General features: G+C 38.8%; 1 protein-coding gene across 1 annotated transcript in view; it reads right to left on the bottom strand.

Moving 5' to 3' along the window:
• The window catches only part of LOC140380623 (CUB and sushi domain-containing protein 1-like), a 357,895-nt gene that overhangs the window by 77,227 nt on the left and 261,416 nt on the right, over window positions 1–19,252 (bottom strand). Inside the window, exons 14-24 of the mRNA XM_072464482.1 lie at window positions 18,888–19,073; window positions 16,367–16,507; window positions 15,263–15,384; window positions 15,115–15,187; window positions 13,485–13,623; window positions 11,305–11,492; window positions 11,044–11,232; window positions 7,128–7,244; window positions 6,846–7,061; window positions 5,446–5,634; window positions 3,853–4,022 (exon numbers count right to left, since the gene is read on the bottom strand). Of these exons, the coding sequence (XP_072320583.1) occupies window positions 3,853–4,022; window positions 5,446–5,634; window positions 6,846–7,061; window positions 7,128–7,244; window positions 11,044–11,232; window positions 11,305–11,492; window positions 13,485–13,623; window positions 15,115–15,187; window positions 15,263–15,384; window positions 16,367–16,507; window positions 18,888–19,073 (1,730 nt within the window). The remainder of the gene's footprint in view (window positions 1–3,852; window positions 4,023–5,445; window positions 5,635–6,845; window positions 7,062–7,127; window positions 7,245–11,043; window positions 11,233–11,304; window positions 11,493–13,484; window positions 13,624–15,114; window positions 15,188–15,262; window positions 15,385–16,366; window positions 16,508–18,887; window positions 19,074–19,252) is intronic.

Below are 19,252 nucleotides of genomic sequence, written 5' to 3'. Positions count from 1 at the left end.
TCCATGAATTTGAGTCGGACTGAAATAAAACACGCATCATTTTACAGATTAACATACAGAGAACATGTTTCAGATTAACATACAGAGAACAACATGTCTCTGTTCTCTGGACTGGGATCTGCATAGGAGCGAGCGACTGTTGAAATAGCAAGAGTGAGAGAGCGAGAGGGGATGCCAAGGAAAGACTCAAACTCCCCGTTTATTTTAGGTTAAATTAGTCTCAAGACATTTCTTAAAACCTGCTCATCATCTCCGTGAATGAAGGGCTTATGTGATTAACTCAAAAAAGTTTAGTGTCAGAGGTTTGGGTCCGGACGACACGGTGCTTGGGTCCAGATCCAGACCGGAGTCCACCTATTAGTGACTTATATGGAGGATCAACCTTTTCTTTTAAAGGTGGAATGGAAGATTTTTTTTCAGCAATTTTTGTTATCATATTTCCTCGTGGCGTGGATAAATCATTTGTCGTGCCACGTATCAATCATAAAACGCACCTATCGCTCACCTGCAGCCGCGCGCAGTTCGTCATCATAATATAGTTCCCTCAGTGTACGGGGCAAAATGAAGACGGAGAAAGACAATTCGAGCTGACGCAGAAGTGGACTGAAATCTACGGGAGACGAGAGATGCGATGCGCTCCGTTGCGCTAATAAACAAACGCACGTGTGTGTTGTATCAGTCCGCACGGGGGAGTGCGCATGCGCACTTCCGCCTGCGTTCTCAAATCGCCGAAAAATCGTCCATTGCGCCAAGTTAATGGGACATGCAGAGGAACCTATTCATACATAAGCGCTGAGCACACCACTACTTTCACTCCATCAGGGTCACTGTTAATTAAATGTTGAATGTATTTATAGAATACTTTTTTTAGACCAGAGTTTCTTTGTTTTCCAGACAGTTTCGACTGCTCACTTGCGAATCTTCTTCAGGGTGTCAGAGTTACGTGATGTTGCTGTCACGTGTCTTGTCAGCTGATGTACACAGGTTTTGGTGCTGTTTTCCTTCCGGCAGAGGCAAGACAACAGCACCATCTGCAGTCCGACTTCTTTAGGACAGTAACCCGAGTGTGGGAGAGTAAAAAGGCCCCCCTCGTCCCGGTTTACAGTCCCGTGGGCATGTTTCCGTATTTCAATTGCTTTCTTAATCCAGTGACAATTGTTGTTGTCCACTGTCCAAATGATGTTAGTTCCATCCCAGTCCATAATGTGTATCTCTTTTTTGCAGTGATCAGAACTTCCCGATTTGAGTTGATCCTGTTCTCGTTTGTGTTTTGTTGCTCGTGCACGCCTTCGTTATTTCATTTTCACATTCTGTCCTTTGTTCCTTTTTCTGTGCTGAACGCCCTCCCTGTTTCCCCGATGTACGTTTTACTGCAAGACATGCAGGGTATTTGTGCTCCAGATCTATTCTTTGAAAAACACAACCTTTTTGAATAAATTATCAGAACAGCTTAGAAATATGAAAAATATGCAACTAGTAGTGAGAAGATGTTAAATATGTTCTTTAAAAACAAAAACAAAACAATGCCCTGATGGTTTCTGTTCTGTGAACCAATGTACCACATTTGTGCATCTCTCGTCTGGGCCCTACTTTTCTCTGTAACAGTTAAAGTCTGCACGACTAATGAAAGGCCCTGCAGCTCATAAATCAACATGTCACCATCTACCAACTGCCCCAGTCTCTGTCTATTTCACTCTGTTTCTTCAATTGCGCCTCTGCCACCACGTCCATTTTCTTACAATCTCCACTTTCTTTTTCTGCCTCTTTATTTTCCTTAAGGGCAGAGTCCATTTGTGCAATTTGGTCAAGCAATGTATTAGAGGATAGTTTTACATGGCTTGAACTGTGCAAGCTCCGATGTGCCACAATGAAAACTTAGCCAGAAGCAAAAGGAATTATACTGCTCCTATGTTAGCCCACAGCCGGCTGAAAATGTCAAACAAATGCTTTGTGCTGGGGGTGGGGAGGCAGTAACAGGCGTTTGCTGCATTAGCTGGGAGAGTGGCATACTAATTGGTGGGCTAAGTGGCACTTGGGGCATTTTATAAGAAAGCTCACGCTAACAAAATATTCTACTTTCCACAGTGCTTTTGACTAATTTACCTTATAACACAACCAATTCTGCACTGCCACAACATGGCATTTGCAAAACAAATTCAATTTATTTGTAGCATCATCCATCAATTCACTTTGCACTTTAAATCATAGATACCTGTAAAATTCATTCAAGTGTCAATTTGTTTGTGTTCTCGAGTTAAATGTTTTCAACTCTAGGGGGTACTCATAAATCTCACACTAAAAAGAAAAAAGAAAAACTGATTATATTTCTAGCACTAAATGTTGACCTGATTTGTGTGTGGCAAAATGAAAACCAAAAACTGTGTGTCAGAAGATGTCATTCTTTTGATTTCTGTTGTTTACATGTGTTAACTTCATTCACTTTTATGATCCCGACATTCTCTCAAATGTCTTTGTCTGTCCCTGTTCTATTATGATAAGGAATCAATTTATTGCAGTAAATACTGTCAAATATTCCACACAGCACATAATCCTGTTTTTGAGAAAGAGCAAATATCCTCCTCGCTCACCCAGCTGCGGCAGCAGCGGCACGATTTTGTTCAATTATACAGAGAATGACAGCGTATGAGGCTGTGCACAAAGGTGTGTCTACTTCATCTGCTCCAACGTTAACTCTGGATATAAAGCTATGTTTTAAAAACCTAAGTGCACTATATTGTTAGAGAAATGTATGGTAAAAGCTGAAGTAAAACCAAATATCCAGAAAGAGCTTATACAAAATAATGAATCATAGAATAACGTATTTTTGGTTTGGCTGTGTCTGATTATTAGAGAAGGAAACAGAACCAGACATATTGGTCTTTTAGAAACGGGCATAATTTAGTCGTTTTCCTATTTTAATTAACTTGAATGACTAAACACAGTTCATACCAGTATTTAGTGAAGGTCAACCAGAAAAGGGCTTTTGTTTTGCCTCTCTATGGCAACACAAATAACAAACCAATAATTTGCTCCAATAGAGAGATGCTCGAATGCACCTTTCACTGGTTACTGTGGCAGAAAAAGAAAGTCAACAATGGAACTGTGATCATAATGCAGTTACTTGACTTGGGTGAGAAATAACCCAGTCTGCAAGGTGATTTACTTCCTGAAGATGCTGCTCTCAGCAAACTGCCAATTGATATGTTACATGTATGCTATATGTAATGCTGGTGTTTCAGGAAAATTGGCAGTGCCATTGCAAATTACAGCCCTGTCTCAGCTAATCAATGCTAACATCATCATTGTAAGCTTTTATGGGGTTGTGCATTATTCCGAAGCCTAACTGTTCAGCCTAATGGACTACACAGAGTTGGTTAGCGGGTTAACACAGGCCGAATTGATTCCTGTGTAGCGACTTTGGTGTATCCGTTCAGCTGTGGATGGGGCCACTGCAGCAGGAACGCCATCAGAACTAAAGGGGAACATGGGTAATAATCCCCTGCAGGGATGTTATTGCTTCGACCATAATGTTTAACACCTGCTAACAGCTGTGGGGCGCAATCTCTCCACATATATGCTAATGGCTATTTTACCATTTGAATTAGACCTTTACACTTGCACAGGTCTGGAACTTAAATTTTTCAAGAAAACTGATGGGTCAAGACATTAATCTATTAATATTTGGATAACTGTGTACCATTCATTGAAAATATCAAATATACATTATGCATAGTCAAAAGTAGATATTACAACAACAAGAAAATATAAAAAGGAAGACTACAAATTAGCATAGCACGTGAAATCTAAATTGAAAAGGAACCACAACATAAATTTGTAACAATTTGCACATACCTTGAGATAATCTCCATTCTGCAGTGAGAAGCTCTCTGCTCTCAACCTCATTCCTTTGCCTTTTTCCGTGGTGATGAGGTAGATACACTCGTGGTTGTTATCGTAGTTGGATGGGAAGTTGGGAGAGAGGAGCACTCCCTCCAGTCCCACTGAGGAGGCTCCACACTCGGCTAAAGAACAGATGATATGATACGGAGATGCATCAGAGTCTGAGCACACGTTGTCTGAGTTTGACCATACAAAGTACCTCTGTAGCCATTTGCAGTGTAAACGCAGTTTCACAGAAGGTAAACAACTCTGAATATCATTCTGTAGAAATCTGAAGACCATCGCCTATTACTCACTAGCACGCAGCTCCCTTGAATACTGAATACCATCTGGGAGTTGGAAAAGGGCAGCATGCGTTGTAACTTCTGACAATGGCCCAGAGAGCTGTGTGATAGTATCGGACCTTAAAACCCAACACAACCCAGTACAAAATCTCCTTTTAGACCCATATCCCAGAATGGAGCCAACAACTAACTGGAGTAGTAAGCAGAACTTTGGACACCTTTAAAAGTCCGTATGATCATGCACTCACACCTTTCATCGCCGTGATATTCATTTGGAGAACCTGAACAACTAGATGGATTTGAGCATAACCTATTGGACACTTTGTAATGGCCTGCAAATGTAGACGCATCTTAAATTCAAATGCATTACAAAATAGAAAGGCAAACCTGTGAATAAAAGCAGCTCTGAATTAGCTTGTTAAAATGTGTGTGCTTGAAATCATATAGGATTATCTGGCTGATGCAGCACCTATTACCAAATTCAAATACAGGGTGCAAATAGAGTTTTGTCATATATAAATGAGACAAGAAGAGAAAGGCAAGTGGGCTTTAAAGTTCCACTAAGGAGGGCCATGACAGTGGAAACAGCAGAGGTAATGAGACAGCATTTGAAGAACTACCACATATGGTGTATTCGGGATGAAAATTGGTTTTGTTAAATGCACAACGAAGGAAAGGACGCTGATACATATCAATAGAAAGACACTCCATCAGTTAATAAAAAAAACTGTAAGCCGGATCATAATAGAATAGGTACAGGGAATGAAAACAAGCAGGCAAAACAAAGATGGAACAGGGCTGACAGGGGTCTTTTGAAGATATGTAGAGAACATTAGAGAGGAAAGTAACCAAACCCAACAATACCTTTTGGGCTCATTAGCCACCTATCTAAACATGGGGTGAGAAAGACAATAAACCCAACAGAACATGAAGCCGTTTGGAAAGGAAATCGGGGCAGCATTTTTTCCTCAGTCAGATCTAATCTGCAAAAACAGCATTGTCTGGAGTCAAAGAATCGTCACTTGAATAAACTCAGCAAAATATATTCTAATTAAATTCACCTCAAACTGCCAAATACATGATATGTTTCCAAATGTATTTATTTTGTTCATCCTCTTTCACTTTTCATCCTTAAGAGTTGAATTTGAAACTATGGACTTAAAAATCTATTGGGAACTTGGAAACTCCACCCATACGTTAATTTGACGGACTTGGCAATCACACCTTTATTTCATAGTACATTGTTGATTTCAAGCCTTACCTATACATCTTGGCAAGTTGTTGCTCCAGACTCGCCGTCCACCACCCAAACAGGTAATGGTAATGTCCCCCTCAAGTCTGTAACCTTGGAAACAGGAGAAGGCCAAAGAGTCGCCAACCAGAAATCTAAACCCCATTCTTCGGCTGAAGGCTGGCACCCCAGGATCCTCACATGGCTCCAGGTCATACTCTAAGCATCAAAAAAATGGTGTCAGTAAGAAAATAGAGGTAAATTAAAGCCCCGGTAGCGGCGATGATGGCTCTCGCCTCCTGCGCGACCGCCTTTCCGCGCGACCGCCTTCTCGCCCGTCCATGTTTTCTGCTGCATTTAGCGGCATACCAAACGAAGGTCAGTAATTCACCGTTGATGATTGCGTAGTTTGCAATTCAAATAGTAGTTTGTCCTGACGAATTGCAAAATTGTGCTGAACGCAGACCTGACGTAGACCTGAGCAGGGAGAAAGCGAGAGAGCCTCGGTGACTTTTCATTGATGTTCAGGGGGTCAAAAATACCCCAGTTGTGGCAGAAAGAATAAAGTCAAAAGAATTGAGTCAAAATAATTAAGTCTAAAGAATAAAGCCTAAAGAATAAAGTCTAAAGAATAATAATTCTAATGTTAATGCTAATGCTAAGACTGCGGCACGAGAGGCAATGCGCTTTTTTCATGGCGTCTTGAGGAGAATATAATCCATGAGTTTCAAACAAATCAGACAATGTTGAGTTTTTCACACGATGGGTAGGGGGCGCTATAGAGTAAATTTGTTACATGGGCATTATTTATTTCCAATCAGATCATAAAAACGCATTAGTGAGTGAAATATGAGCTCTGCAGATCAATTCCAATAGGCGTGAATTGTCCTTGAAAAAACAGGAAATTAAGCCTTTTTTGACCGTAGAGAATATCAACATTCTTTTGAATATTTATTAAATTCCAATGTCTGTGGATGCAAAAGGTGTTGTTTTGAGCTCGATCGGACAAAAAACCTAGGACAAGTCAAACGTGGTGGCGCTACTTTGATTCAACATGGCTGACTTCCTGTTTATCATAGAGCACTGCTGCCAGGTGTTGTGGCAAAATGACCATGCAACAACAACAACAACAACAACAACAACAACAACAACAACAACAAGAAGAAGAAGAAGAAGAAGAAGAAGAAGAAGAAGAAGAAGAAGAAGAAGAAGAAGAAGAAGAAGAAGAAGAAGAAGAAGAAGAAGAAGAAGAAGAAGAAGAAGAAGAAGAAGAAGAAGAAGAAGAAGAAGAAGAAGAAGAAGAAGAAGAAGAAGAAGAAGAAGAAGAAGAAGAAGAAGAAGAAGAAGAAACATGGCAAGAACAAAGACTCGTCGAATTTCATTCCATGGAATGGCTCGAGCCAATAATTAGCAGTTTAGAAAAATATTACCAGAGAATGTGATGTTGAAGCCTTCGTAACTCATGGAAAAGTCAGAAATGAATCTCAGTTGAGTGGTGAAGTTTCCGTATAGCCCTGCTTTGACACCAGGTGGCAATACTGAGCCAGTGAGTCGTGCAACTGGAAACAGAAAGTTTTCATCCTCTGTGATGGACAAGTAGTCGTGGTTCTCCTCCAAATGGAAGGTGTGGAAAACCAGATGGACCCCTACGGAAAGACGTGACAGGTTTGTAAGATGCCGTAATTGTGCAGAGATTAACAGGATGCTCTTACCTTTGCCATGGGAAACCTCAACTGTCCAGGTGCAGTTTAGAGAGTTTGGGTAAAAGTCGGGGAAGCCAGGTGACAGGATTGTTCCTGTTTTGCCATAGACATATCCTCCACAAAGAGCTGCACAGACCATATGACAAAAATCTGTTAATATAAGAACTGAACAATGCCTTTAGAACAGAAAAAGGGGCAGATATAACTTCAAACAAAGTCGATAGCTTGTGCATATTCTATTAGTATCAATGTCTAACTGACTTGTTAAATGTATTTGTTTTAGCAGGGCTGACTAAAATCTACGCAAAATCAACTTACTTTTGCCCCGGCTGCTACTGTAGAACTGTTTGACTCATAACATTATTACATCCTGAACTAAAAATTTGTTGGCGCCCCCCAAAAAAACATTCCCACTGCTTGACATTGCACAGATATAGGATATATTTAAGACTTACGGATGCAAAGTATCACTCCTTCTGAAATTTGCTAAATACCAGAGCCAGCAGAAGTCTGAGGAGAGCTGTTCTACTTGTCTCACTTTTCTTGCCCTTTCTCAGGATTTAACTCTCAAACACTGACACCGTCTGACCTTGTGACCCTTGTGCAGAGAGCTGTGTGTCTGGTGTGCATAATGCTTCATAAGACGCTGCGTCTGGGCTGAGATGAACTCTGAGAAAGACTGCTAAAGGAGGACTTTGCTTTTATTTCAAGCAATACTATATATTTTTGTGTTCATGGCCAGTTTTTGAAGGTGACCGGAGTTTATCCAAACAACTATGGGCTTTCAGCTCTGTACACACTGGCTAAGCAGACAACTGAGTGCACTAGCAAACTCTCTAGTCGCTAGAGGAAGTAATAAAGACAGCCATGTTTGAGTCAGTAAATCTTTTTGTTTACATTTTTGCACTTTCAGTTCATAAATAATATGGGAAAACAGTCTGAATTCAAGCCGTGCACAGCCCTCGCCCCCCTTGCAACCGCGGGTTACGAGCCACCGCGAAGAGCACACCTCAAATCCCCCGCCTACATCACCCTCCGCACAAATAGTACCAACTTTATAATACTCCATTCAACATTTTCAAGACCGCATGGTTCAAGATAAAGTTATGTCCATATTGGCTTTTATGTTCAGTGTGATGTGGAGAATAAGTGTTCTAAATTGTTAATGCTAAAACATTTTTATTGTTAAAGTAAATGTTTTAATCCAATTCAAAATTAATGTAAACCAAAACGCATGTAAGTCTAAGGCAATGTTTGTTAAAAAGAATATCTTAGCAACATTTTATTGTCTACGTCAAATTAAATGTTTGAACTTCATTCAAATGTTCAAGGCAGGGCACTGTAGAGCCTTTGTAAAATATATAATACATATCATTGCATTCAAGTCCTCATTTTTCACAAAACGTATATTCGTGTCGGGAAATAGGACATCTCATGCCAGAGATACAGAAGTTTTAACACAAGAAATATATTTTTTTGTTAACAGGCTTGCCACGCCCACAAGAATTGCCTCTAATTGCACATGGGTGTAGTTCATTTTGACATATTTTCAAGCCTTTAGACTGAAAAGTCAAGGATGAAAAAATTAAGTATGAGGTGTAGGAGGAGATGCCAAAAGTACGACGAGGTGCACTTTTGTCAGCGCCGTGTTTGATCCAACATGGCCGACTTCCTGTAGGATTTAGGGCGGGGCCATAATACAATTTCTTACATGTCCTCAAGTGACTTATTTTTTGGAGTGAACGTTATATTTTTACCGTAGCTTTTTTTGGGATTGGGCTCCCCATGTTAATCGATTTCTGAGGTGGCGCTATTGTGCCGTCTTTCAATATTTTTTCACTCAAAATTAGAGCTCACTGAGTTCTATTTTTCTATACCACTCTCAAGCATATTTGTCCTTGTTTACTACTCGCGTTTTTTCAGCCCCCGGATACAATTTTAATAAGCCTAATAATGGATGTTTCGTTGGATAATTTTGTTTATGCAGGCATTTTTTAAATAGCTATTTTCCAGTCAATCTGCAAAAGTTCAAACAGTGACAGTGAAAATCCTTGAGTTTCTAAGTGATAGAGATAAGCTTAAGGTTAAGGTTAAGGCTAAACTTGAGTTATTATTTTAAGACCCAGTACTGTGGCTTTGAAACAGCATGGAAGCTTAGCTGAAATCTTGGCAGTAACTGGTGGTCCAGTGAGCCATGAGCAGTACTGGAAAGTATTGGATTAGAATTGCTTACTTCTCCTTTTCAAGTCTAGCGGCTGTCGAGGGTTGCAGTTGACATACTAACAAAAAACATATCCACCACAGCTCTCATCCTCAACCCTTACTGAGAGAAAGCTGGGAGTGGGCGATTTCCCAAGCACAGGTTTAATACACTGGGTCGAATCTGCCTGGAATCTGCTTTTACGGAAATGACCACTGCTCATAAAACATCTAAACTGCTCTATATAAAGAGAGCGGGTCAGTATTTTCTAAAATGAGTGCATCTAAATTTCTATCTTATCCCTTGTGGGCGGACGCTCCTCCACTGAGTCACTGCTGTCCATACAACCGGTTTTGTGAGTCACTGTTTATATATACTTTTACTTTTTGTCGAGAGCAAATGGTTCAGCCTTTTTATGAAATCAAAGTCCAGCAGATTTGACCTTCTGACCTTTCACAAATAAAGGCAGTTTTGGTTCAAATAGGGGTTATTGACATGTGTAAGAAGACAGTGTTCTTTTAATATTGGTCCAGACAAATAAAAAGCACAAGTAGTTGGTTTCCTTTTTAAAAAGCACTATGACTTTAGCCAGCGGCGGGAGTAAAATTAAAGTGTTTTGGTGAAATGAAAACGAATTGGCCTTTATGTGCCTGTGGGGGAAAAGCTTGTCTTTAGCTACTTACTTTCAGACACATTAAAGACAAAATAATGAATTTCAATTGCTTCATAATGCCGTATATTCAACAAAAGATTGCATTGTTTTTTTGTTTTCTATTACAAATGGTAACTGTGCCTGGGAGGCTTCCTTTAAATAAGATAGTGGTTGAATTGAACATTGGTGAAGTGTCTTTATGGCTTTGTTGCTTCTCTTGACAATTATGTAAAATACAGAGCACATCACTCAATATGGTACAAAATAATGTCATCTAGCCGACCGCACCATTTTATCACATCACTAAATCCACCTCTGAAGGCATACAGTAGTTCAGTCAAAGTTATTTTCCAAAAGCACTATGTTAAAATAGTGTGCGTTGTAATGTGACAGCCGTCTGGTGAGATGGCATGCTTGGCTGAAAATTGAAAATGTCAGAGTGGCCCTTTAAAACTGCTTATGTTATATTGCGAGTCCTGTGACAAGAATTGCCTCTATATGAACTCAATCCAAAGTTGAGACATCCCCTATTCTACCTTTCAAATTGGATTCTTTTCAACGAGCAAAATGGATGAATAAAATGTTGTGTAGTCGCCTCACGTGTTGAAGAGGCAGACCTGGGAGCTTGTATTGCAAGTGTTATTTGACCAGCATATCTTTGCAAAGTATAATCCATTTTATAATGACCCAGCACAAGCCATACACTTACAAATACACATTTTCTGTCATGCATGTTGATGTGGTATGTTAACACACAAGCAAATGATGAAAAATTATCCATATATCCACCCAGCCATCCTCCACACAGCTCTCTGTCCATTGGAGAAATGTAAACTGGTTTATGCAATGGTACAGACTATTTTCTTTAATTGCTTGTATAATGTATAAAAGTTACAAATGTATTTTATGTATATATGACAAAATACTCATATCCAAACATTCATTTTGTGTTACGTTATAAAAACTGAGAAGTTGACCAATGCTGCCTGTAGTAATTAACAGAACCAAATATTTGACTCTGTGGAGCAGTGCCGTAAAATGGACTTGTTAATATGAGTGAGGCTGGTCGTTACCGTCACAGCTGGGCAGCGCATGGCTCCACTGATGATTCTGCTCACAGACGATTGGCTCCTGGTCGCTCAGTGTGTATCCTGCATCACACGCGAACGAGACCTGTGAGCCAATGGAAAAGATGCTTCCTTGCCGACGTCCATTGACAGGGATGCCCGGGTCAAGACAAGAGTCGGTCTCCATCTTCACGCCTGAAGGGCACGGCAGAAAAATTAGGGCTTTTGCCTTGTATTATTTGCGTAGGATTTTTAATGTCTTCTTACTTTCATAACGTATGCTGAAGCCTGACGCTGAGCGACTGTTGTCCGTGGTAAACAGCAGAAACAGGAAGTTGGAAGTGGAGATCAGGAAGTGAGGTGCTTGGGTTCCGTGGTATTCACCAATCAGAGGCGAGGACGTTGAGGGTCCATCACGAATTTCAAGTGTGTCGTAGTTGACCTCAGTCTGAAACCTACGACAGGCACGGAAAAAAATGAAGAAACTTGTGAAGAGTTGAATATACAGAGTTTATATTATATAAACATATATTATTTACGTATGTATTGAATCTTTACATGCATTGCGCAATTCTGGCTTTGATTTATTTCCTCCACAACATACAAACAAATTTCTCTCCGTGTAATATAATATTATCTCAAGAGCCATTCATAATTAATATTTTTCTGGCACCAGAAAAATGCAAAAATAAAAGATAATCCAACATCAAATATTTGTTTACAATAACAACACATGCATTTGGTGAGCATTTTGTGATGTTTACCAGGACTTCTCATCAAAATTGTATACCATTGTGCAGTTTTGACCTGAAATAGCAGTGCACACTTCATCTCCTGAACAGTTAGCGTGCTGATTAGCCACATTTATCCCATAATACCACTTTATCTGGAGAAACATAGTGAGTCAATATAGCATATGTTATCAGCAGACATAAAACTGTAGCTGCCATGTGATTTAGTAAGTCTGCTGCTAATGGATGTGAATATAGACGCCAAGAGCAGCAGATTTTTTCCCATGTCTTTATGCCAGTATCAAAGACAGTGATTTAATTTTCCCTGTATAATGATATTACTTACATATGATTATGTCCTACTGAATACAACAAATCGCAATTTAGCAATTATTACATCGAAGATAAATTATCCTGTCATTTTTTATTGCAAAAATCATATGCGAAATTGCCTGAAGCATGTCAGAAGAGCAATACCCCAAATACTGTTACTGAAATTAATATTTGAGCGAAGTACAAGCTCTCAACAAAATTATCACTAGATGTAGTACAGATAAACTAAAATTGAAACTTCTTGTGCTACTGAATCTGTTTGTACAAATGAAAATACTGTAAATGTACTTTATGTCATGCCTTTACAGCTACTTCTCCTTTTATTAATATGATCATTTCAATATAACAAACATAATGCTGAACATATATAATTGTTAATCACTTAAGTAAAAGTATCTTGTTAATTCCCACCCCTAAACAGTATAGTGTATTCTGCACAGCTAGGCCTTTACATTGTTATAAGGTACAATGGTAAGACATAATTACTAATTAGGCAGAACGCCAAAGGTATTGAATGCATTGCCTTGCTGGCGATTTCAAAAGCTAAATTAACAATTAACTGTACTCAGCACAGGACACATTTATGCAATGCTAATGCAAAAGCTGACAAATGACATGCCTCAAAAGGGAAGATAACTTGCTCTTTTCATCAGTCCCAAAAAGATAAATTTCTGCTGTAGCAATTTCAAGCTACACTGCATCTATTTGTGGCTTGTTTCCAGCAAAAAGCCACAAAATGCCAGCATTAATCATTAACCGCAGCAGCCACGTGTATTTATCACAGTAACTTACAGAAAAATATGCCAACTATGTGATTAATAACTATGAAATGATGGACTTGTTTATTAACCTAGTACTTGGCTATATACTCTGAGTGCTCTATCTAACTCAAATGTAACTATGGGAGGAATTATGGGAAAACCTTCCGTTAGGCCCAAAATAATTCATGCTCTGGACAAATTTTGAGGGACAGTGAATTAAAAAAAAAATTGATCTGGTCACAAGAAACGACAGAGCATGGTGGAAAAAGAGGCCTTGCAGCAAAGTTGTGTTGTTCAAGATTTCTCTAGATGACGGAGTTATATGTTTTAAATCATATTTTTCAAATGGTTAAATGGTGTTTTGAACCGTCTCCACAGATGAGAAGAGCTACTCAGTTTCCAGCACAGATACACCGATCCCGATAGCAAAAGTCAGATGAAATTATGCCAATCCTAACTAAGCATGTCTTTAAATGTATTTCTCTAGGTTTAATTATCAGTAAAATATATGAAAGTTTATTTAAAACATATTTTATTACACTATTTTTGTAGCATGTTTAACTACAAAGGAACTACTTGATGTTCCTTTGTAGTTAAAAAGATATTCTCTAAATTCTCGTACCTGTCAAAGTGTATTTTCACAGCATGGTCGGGCTGTCCTTCGATCACCCACTGACAGTTGAGGGAGTCCCTGTAGAAGGAGGGCCATCCTGGAGACAGCAGCACCCCAGTGGGGGCAGTGAGGTGGCCCCCACAAGGAGCTGGTACATACACAGAAAAAGTGTTGTAAGACAAGTCTGCTATGCAAGGTAGACATTTGTAATATAAATGTGCAAATATTCACCAATAAATTTAAAGGTACATCTTTAAATTGCTGTGCAGTAAATAGCTTGAATTAACTTTTCTGTTTGTTTAGTTTTACTGTTGAAATGGATCAAGGTTTTCAAGTCCTTGAATCACCAAGGTTTCACTCAACTCACTTTACTTTAGCTGTTATTGTCCTCATTGTCCTAGTTTTTGAACATAAATATTTAGCGTCACACATTTCTCAGTGCCAATTTACTGCATGAGTAAATAATTTTGCATTCAGAAGGGGCCAAAACAATTATAGGAATATAGTTTGTGGGGGATATTGGGCTTATTTATGACTTAAATACTAAAAAAATATGTCTTTTTAATCTGCTAAAACTGAGTAACAACGCGGAGCTGGCGGTTAGTGTGACTTCAAACCACTATATCTTATTTGACACTCATAAAGTAAATTCAGCTTGTGTGTCTCGTAGCCATACAGAACTCCAGTTGTAGTTTTAGTGCTTAGGCAATTTACAACATCCTCCTGACCGAGCTATCTTCATACATAAATCACAATTTTCTTTGTTGATTGCCTCAATAACCCTGTCTTTACTGGGGGGGGGGAATTTAATACGTAATCATCTTCTTTGTGTGTGCTTTGGTGGGCATAATACATTCATGGGATAAATTTTAGAGACTATTTTAAAAAGAAAAAAAGAAAATTATTTTTGCCATGTCCATAACCTGTATTTAATATGATAAAAACCCTATTGATTTTTACTGTTCGCTCTACCGTTGGTGGTTGATGGTTTCATTTGTACAGTCTAATCAAGAGGAAAGATGATGGTCATATCCTTGAACATAAAGGCAAACCGAAAAAGCTAAATTATACTGCTTGCTTTTGACATTCATCTCCCATAAGCCATTTACTTTTATTAGTGTAATAGTGTAATCTGGCATAACCTTAAACATCACTGAATAAATAGAAGCAGATGATATGTGACAGACAATGTAAAATGCTGCTCAGGCAAATACACTTATGTATACAATTGGTACTTGTACTGATAATCAATAATGCAATACATTACCAGTCTAAGAACACTGCTATGGCTGTCTTTTGATAACATACATGTTTATTTTTATACTGTCTCTGTGTTCGTCCATGCTAAAGGGGCGTAATCCAGATTTTTTTTTGGGGAATATAAATAAACTATAAGCATCATGCTGCTTGGTGGTCGAGCGGTTAAGGCAGCAGCACATATGCCAGGCTCTACGTGCAGCCGGCCGCAATGTCATGAGTTTCAATCTCGGCTCGAACAATTTACTTCATGTCCTTCCCTCTCTCTCATCCCCATTTCAAGCAGAGCTGTCCTGTCTAATAAAGCCTAAAGGCCAAATAATCCATTAAAAATATTTATTTTCATTTTTATTGAAGCATCAAGACCATGTGCATGTGTTACCTTCACAGCGAGGGACAGCAGCAGACCAGACAACATTTCCATCCTGGATGATACATGTCACTTGTTCCGAGCCCTGAAATACAATGTGGACACAAATAAGAAACTGTGGCCAATACCAGAGTTATATAGACAGTTATCAATAGTTCACCTGTGTTCTTATGAACCCTTGATCACAGCGAAAAGCAACAGAGCTGCCGAGCTGGAACTGGTCCCCGTATCTTTGACCATTGACAGGAACGCCCGGATCGTGACACTCATTTTGTCCAAATGCTACAAATAAAGATGAAACATGACTTTTCTTTTACATGTATGATACATAAACATACATATCATATATTATGAAACCTCCATTGCTGATTAGTCATTCTAAATCCATAATGCTGTCAGGGAATTGATTACTGCACTGAGATAGATGGGAATGAGATTGACCTCACATAGATTCATATTCAGTTTGAATTAAGCTTATTCCAGAGATTAACCTGATCCCAGAATGATCACACCTCCAGTGATTGACTTGTCTCAGGTTGATTAGTTGCTGATGCAGAGGAACAGGGAAATGAAAGGGATAAGCAACAAGTGACAGGATGGTATAGTCAATTTACAGCAATGTACGTGAGGACTTTGTCCATCAATTTGAGCCCCGTTGGCATCACTATTGTATGTAATGTTTTGTGCTTTTATGAAGGACACAGGACATGGTAATGCTATTGAGTCCCATATAGGACTGGACTAAAAAGAAGAAACTATAAACAACTGTAAAATATATTGATGCTACAATCCTCACAATACCAACAATGTATTTGTATTTCAAAGTATCGATTCAGAGAAAAAAGGCCTTAATTTGTCTGAAACTGGACGAAAAATCAATTGCTTCTACATTAACCATTTGTCTCTGTCAGTGAAATAGGGCACAGACTCAGTCTTACATGAGGCATCACCATAAAAATGTTAGGTGTATAGCAAATATTACTTTCAAACATCACTTTCTATAACTGACATTATAATACAAAACTTGTATCGCCACATTTTAATAAATAAATAAACTATTCTTTAGAGAGATATGTACAAAAGCCATAAATCCACTGTCAAATACTTCAAAGAGGAAAGATCATTATCAGCCACCCCCCTTTTGTGGAATTAAGTGAGCTGTCCTCCCCCTGCAGAAGGTCATTGTTTAATAAGCAAAGGAGAGACAGAGAGGGATAGAGTTGTCTGAACCTTTAAAATGAATAACAATGCTCCTGTTACATACTTGTATAGCTGATATTGAATCCTTTTCCTGTATTTGAGTGGTCCGACTGAAACTCTAGCCTCATGATGTGTCCATTTGAGGCAATTTGTGAAGGGACGTCTTTGCCGGAGAACGTCCCGAATGTAGTTGGCTCAGACAGACCTGAAACAGAAGAGAATGTATTTTATCATCCTCAATTTGTACCTCAAGCCTCTACAGATGGGATGATCATAGAAGGATATGGTTTTGATTTTGTTCCACAGCGAGCATCAAAGCATCGAGCGGATGGGTCTTTATTCACTATATGGAAATGTCTGGTAGCAGCAGATAATCATAAATATATTGAAGATGGTTTGTGTTGCATAAACAAAAGTCTGGACATTGCTGTTGCTTCTGATTGTACAATGCATTAGGCTGAAGTGGTGGTAAAGCCAACCTCATTACCGTCACTCCTGCTGAATGTGAGTGTAAATCATGCATTCCTGATCAATTCCTTCACTATGACGTTAAGACGAGAAGACCATTATGTTTTCAAAGTATCTGTGATTTCTCAAGGGATGCCATGATTGCAACAAATGGCCAGGGTCTGGTTGCTATGTTATTATGCAGTCCACCATTAAGGCACTGCTCTGGCTATTAAAGCAGCCACTGTATACCAATTAAATGGTCTGAAGCCATTACGGTCCCCTCATTGGCCCCAACAACTGTAACCATGCATCACTTCATTTTTGTTTCCAGACATTTGTGTCACAGCACAGCCCTATTTACTGCAACAAATGGTGTTGGACTTTTGTTTAGCGGGATACACTTTGCTCTTGAGGGTGCACTCCCAATGATCCAACAAACAACAACTTATTCAGCAGGGGTTCACTGAGCCCAGCAGGCCCATATCACTGACTTATGACATATACATAAGGCATGCGGAATAGGAAAGACCCATTCCCAAATATGGTAATAAGATGTTGGAACACGAGAAGGCGGAGAGATGGAATAAATCAAACAGGTGTGAATAAACACATTAGGAGGCAGATGTTGGGCTGTAAATCTGATTGAGCATTCAGGCTTTATGTCAAGTTTCTTCTCCCAAAAAGTCACTATTTGAAGCTTCGGACAAAAACAATTACTTACAAGAGGAAAAAACAATAATAGATAAGATCATTTTATATCTTAGTAGTTGTAGTAGAATGTTTTGCCATGTACTTTTGAATGTGCAGCAGCCAAAGGAATGGTTTGAAATAGGTTTGCTTACTAGTTCTACTTAGTATTTGAATGCAAAGTTGGATAGTAACCGCTATGGCAATCTTTTGTTATGTCTCTTACAAGCCAATCTTATTATATATAGATTTGAGATTTTGATGAAAATGTTCAAGAAGAACTGTTTAGAAGTAATTTATCTGCCAGCAACTAAAAGCATTGTCATAAAGAGACAGGGGGAATGTAAGAAAAGCTTCAGACTAGATCTTCTTTTATCTAATCTATAGCTCTAAAAGCCTTTATGTAAAGTCCTCACTTAGATCCTTCCATTACAGAAGAAGTGACAACAATAGCAGTGCAATTATCTGTCACTTCTGTACTTTTAGGGATGGTATCCTTGAGCTTTATTTGCTGTTTCTGTTTAAGTGAATGCTTTGCTTACAGAAAAATTGATAATACACAGTCAGCCATAAAAGCAGCAAAAATCATAAGCCCCAAGGTTATAAACATCACTGTTATTGAAAGCTTTGGAGATTTTTTTGATGAAGAGAAACAGCAATCTAAGTGTACAGCAGTGCAGTTGTCATGTATTATTTCTAGGTTTTGCACCATCTGGGGTTTTAAAAATACAGTACATTACTACACCTGGGTTATACAATTTGAATGTGAATTGTTTTAAAAGACTGAGCATAATATTATATTATCCTATTTAAATTATGTTTACAACTGAAACTCATGTCAATCTTATTAAAGTGTACAGTAATAGAAAGAAACACCAGAGTGTCAGCAGAACATTAGCTGCCAAAGGTCCCATGAATAATTAGGGGGATTATTGAAATCTAAATATTGTTTTCCTCTTTTTTATTTACAATTTATTGATGTGAAACTAACTTTCACCATTACAAACTTGTGAGATACATCGTTCACTTAAAAAACTCTACTGCAGGGTTTAATCCACTCAATTAAATCGCATCGTCATTGAAATATGAACGCAGCAATACAGGACTTTGAATCAATGACACACAGCATATTACAATAGGGAATGTGAATCTAATTGTCCGCGTTTTGTATGTGAGGAAAAATTGGTGCGGCGCCCGTTGAAAGCATTAAAAATGTTACTATCCATCTATCGATTCTTCCCGTGTTTGACAGCTCTGCATTCATCAAAACCCCTCCGTATCGCTTTCCACTAACAGATGTAGAACGTACGGGCAAATTCATGATCAAGTATTCCTCAAAGTTGCTTGTTTTGCTAAGTTAGGGCCAATTATTCATTAAAAATCACAGCGGAAAACGCATTATGCCAGAGAGGCCATTTACATAGAGGAAACATGTAAGATGTAATTACCTTCATCTTTGACAACCAGCCAATCAAACTGCGGCTCAAGGTCGAAGTCTGAGAAGAGGAGGTGTATGCGGCTGCCCGGCTCAGCGATGATCAGCCACACACAGTTCAGGTTGTTTCCATATTCTTCAGGGTAATTAGGAGAGAGGATAGTTCCAGAGGGAGCGGTGAAGTTGAAGAAACATGAGACTAGATGTATGAAGATAGGAGAAGACACGAAGGAAGAAGAGGAATTTAGAAGAATACAGATGGGAGATAGGTCAAAATGCAAGGACAATGATTAAAATAAAACAACATTCTGTTCAAGTAATGTTGATAAGGGATATTACAGTTATTATAATGCTTTTTTTGGGGGGGGGGGGGTATTC

The sequence above is a fragment of the Eucyclogobius newberryi genome, unplaced genomic scaffold, assembly GCF_026437365.1.
Source record: "Eucyclogobius newberryi isolate DKJ021-1_F unplaced genomic scaffold, fEucNew1.0.hap1 SCAF_5, whole genome shotgun sequence".
Taxonomy (NCBI): domain Eukaryota; kingdom Metazoa; phylum Chordata; class Actinopteri; order Gobiiformes; family Gobiidae; genus Eucyclogobius; species Eucyclogobius newberryi.
Note: the sequence above shows the minus strand (reverse complement) of the source record. Positions and strands in the feature narration are given on the sequence as shown.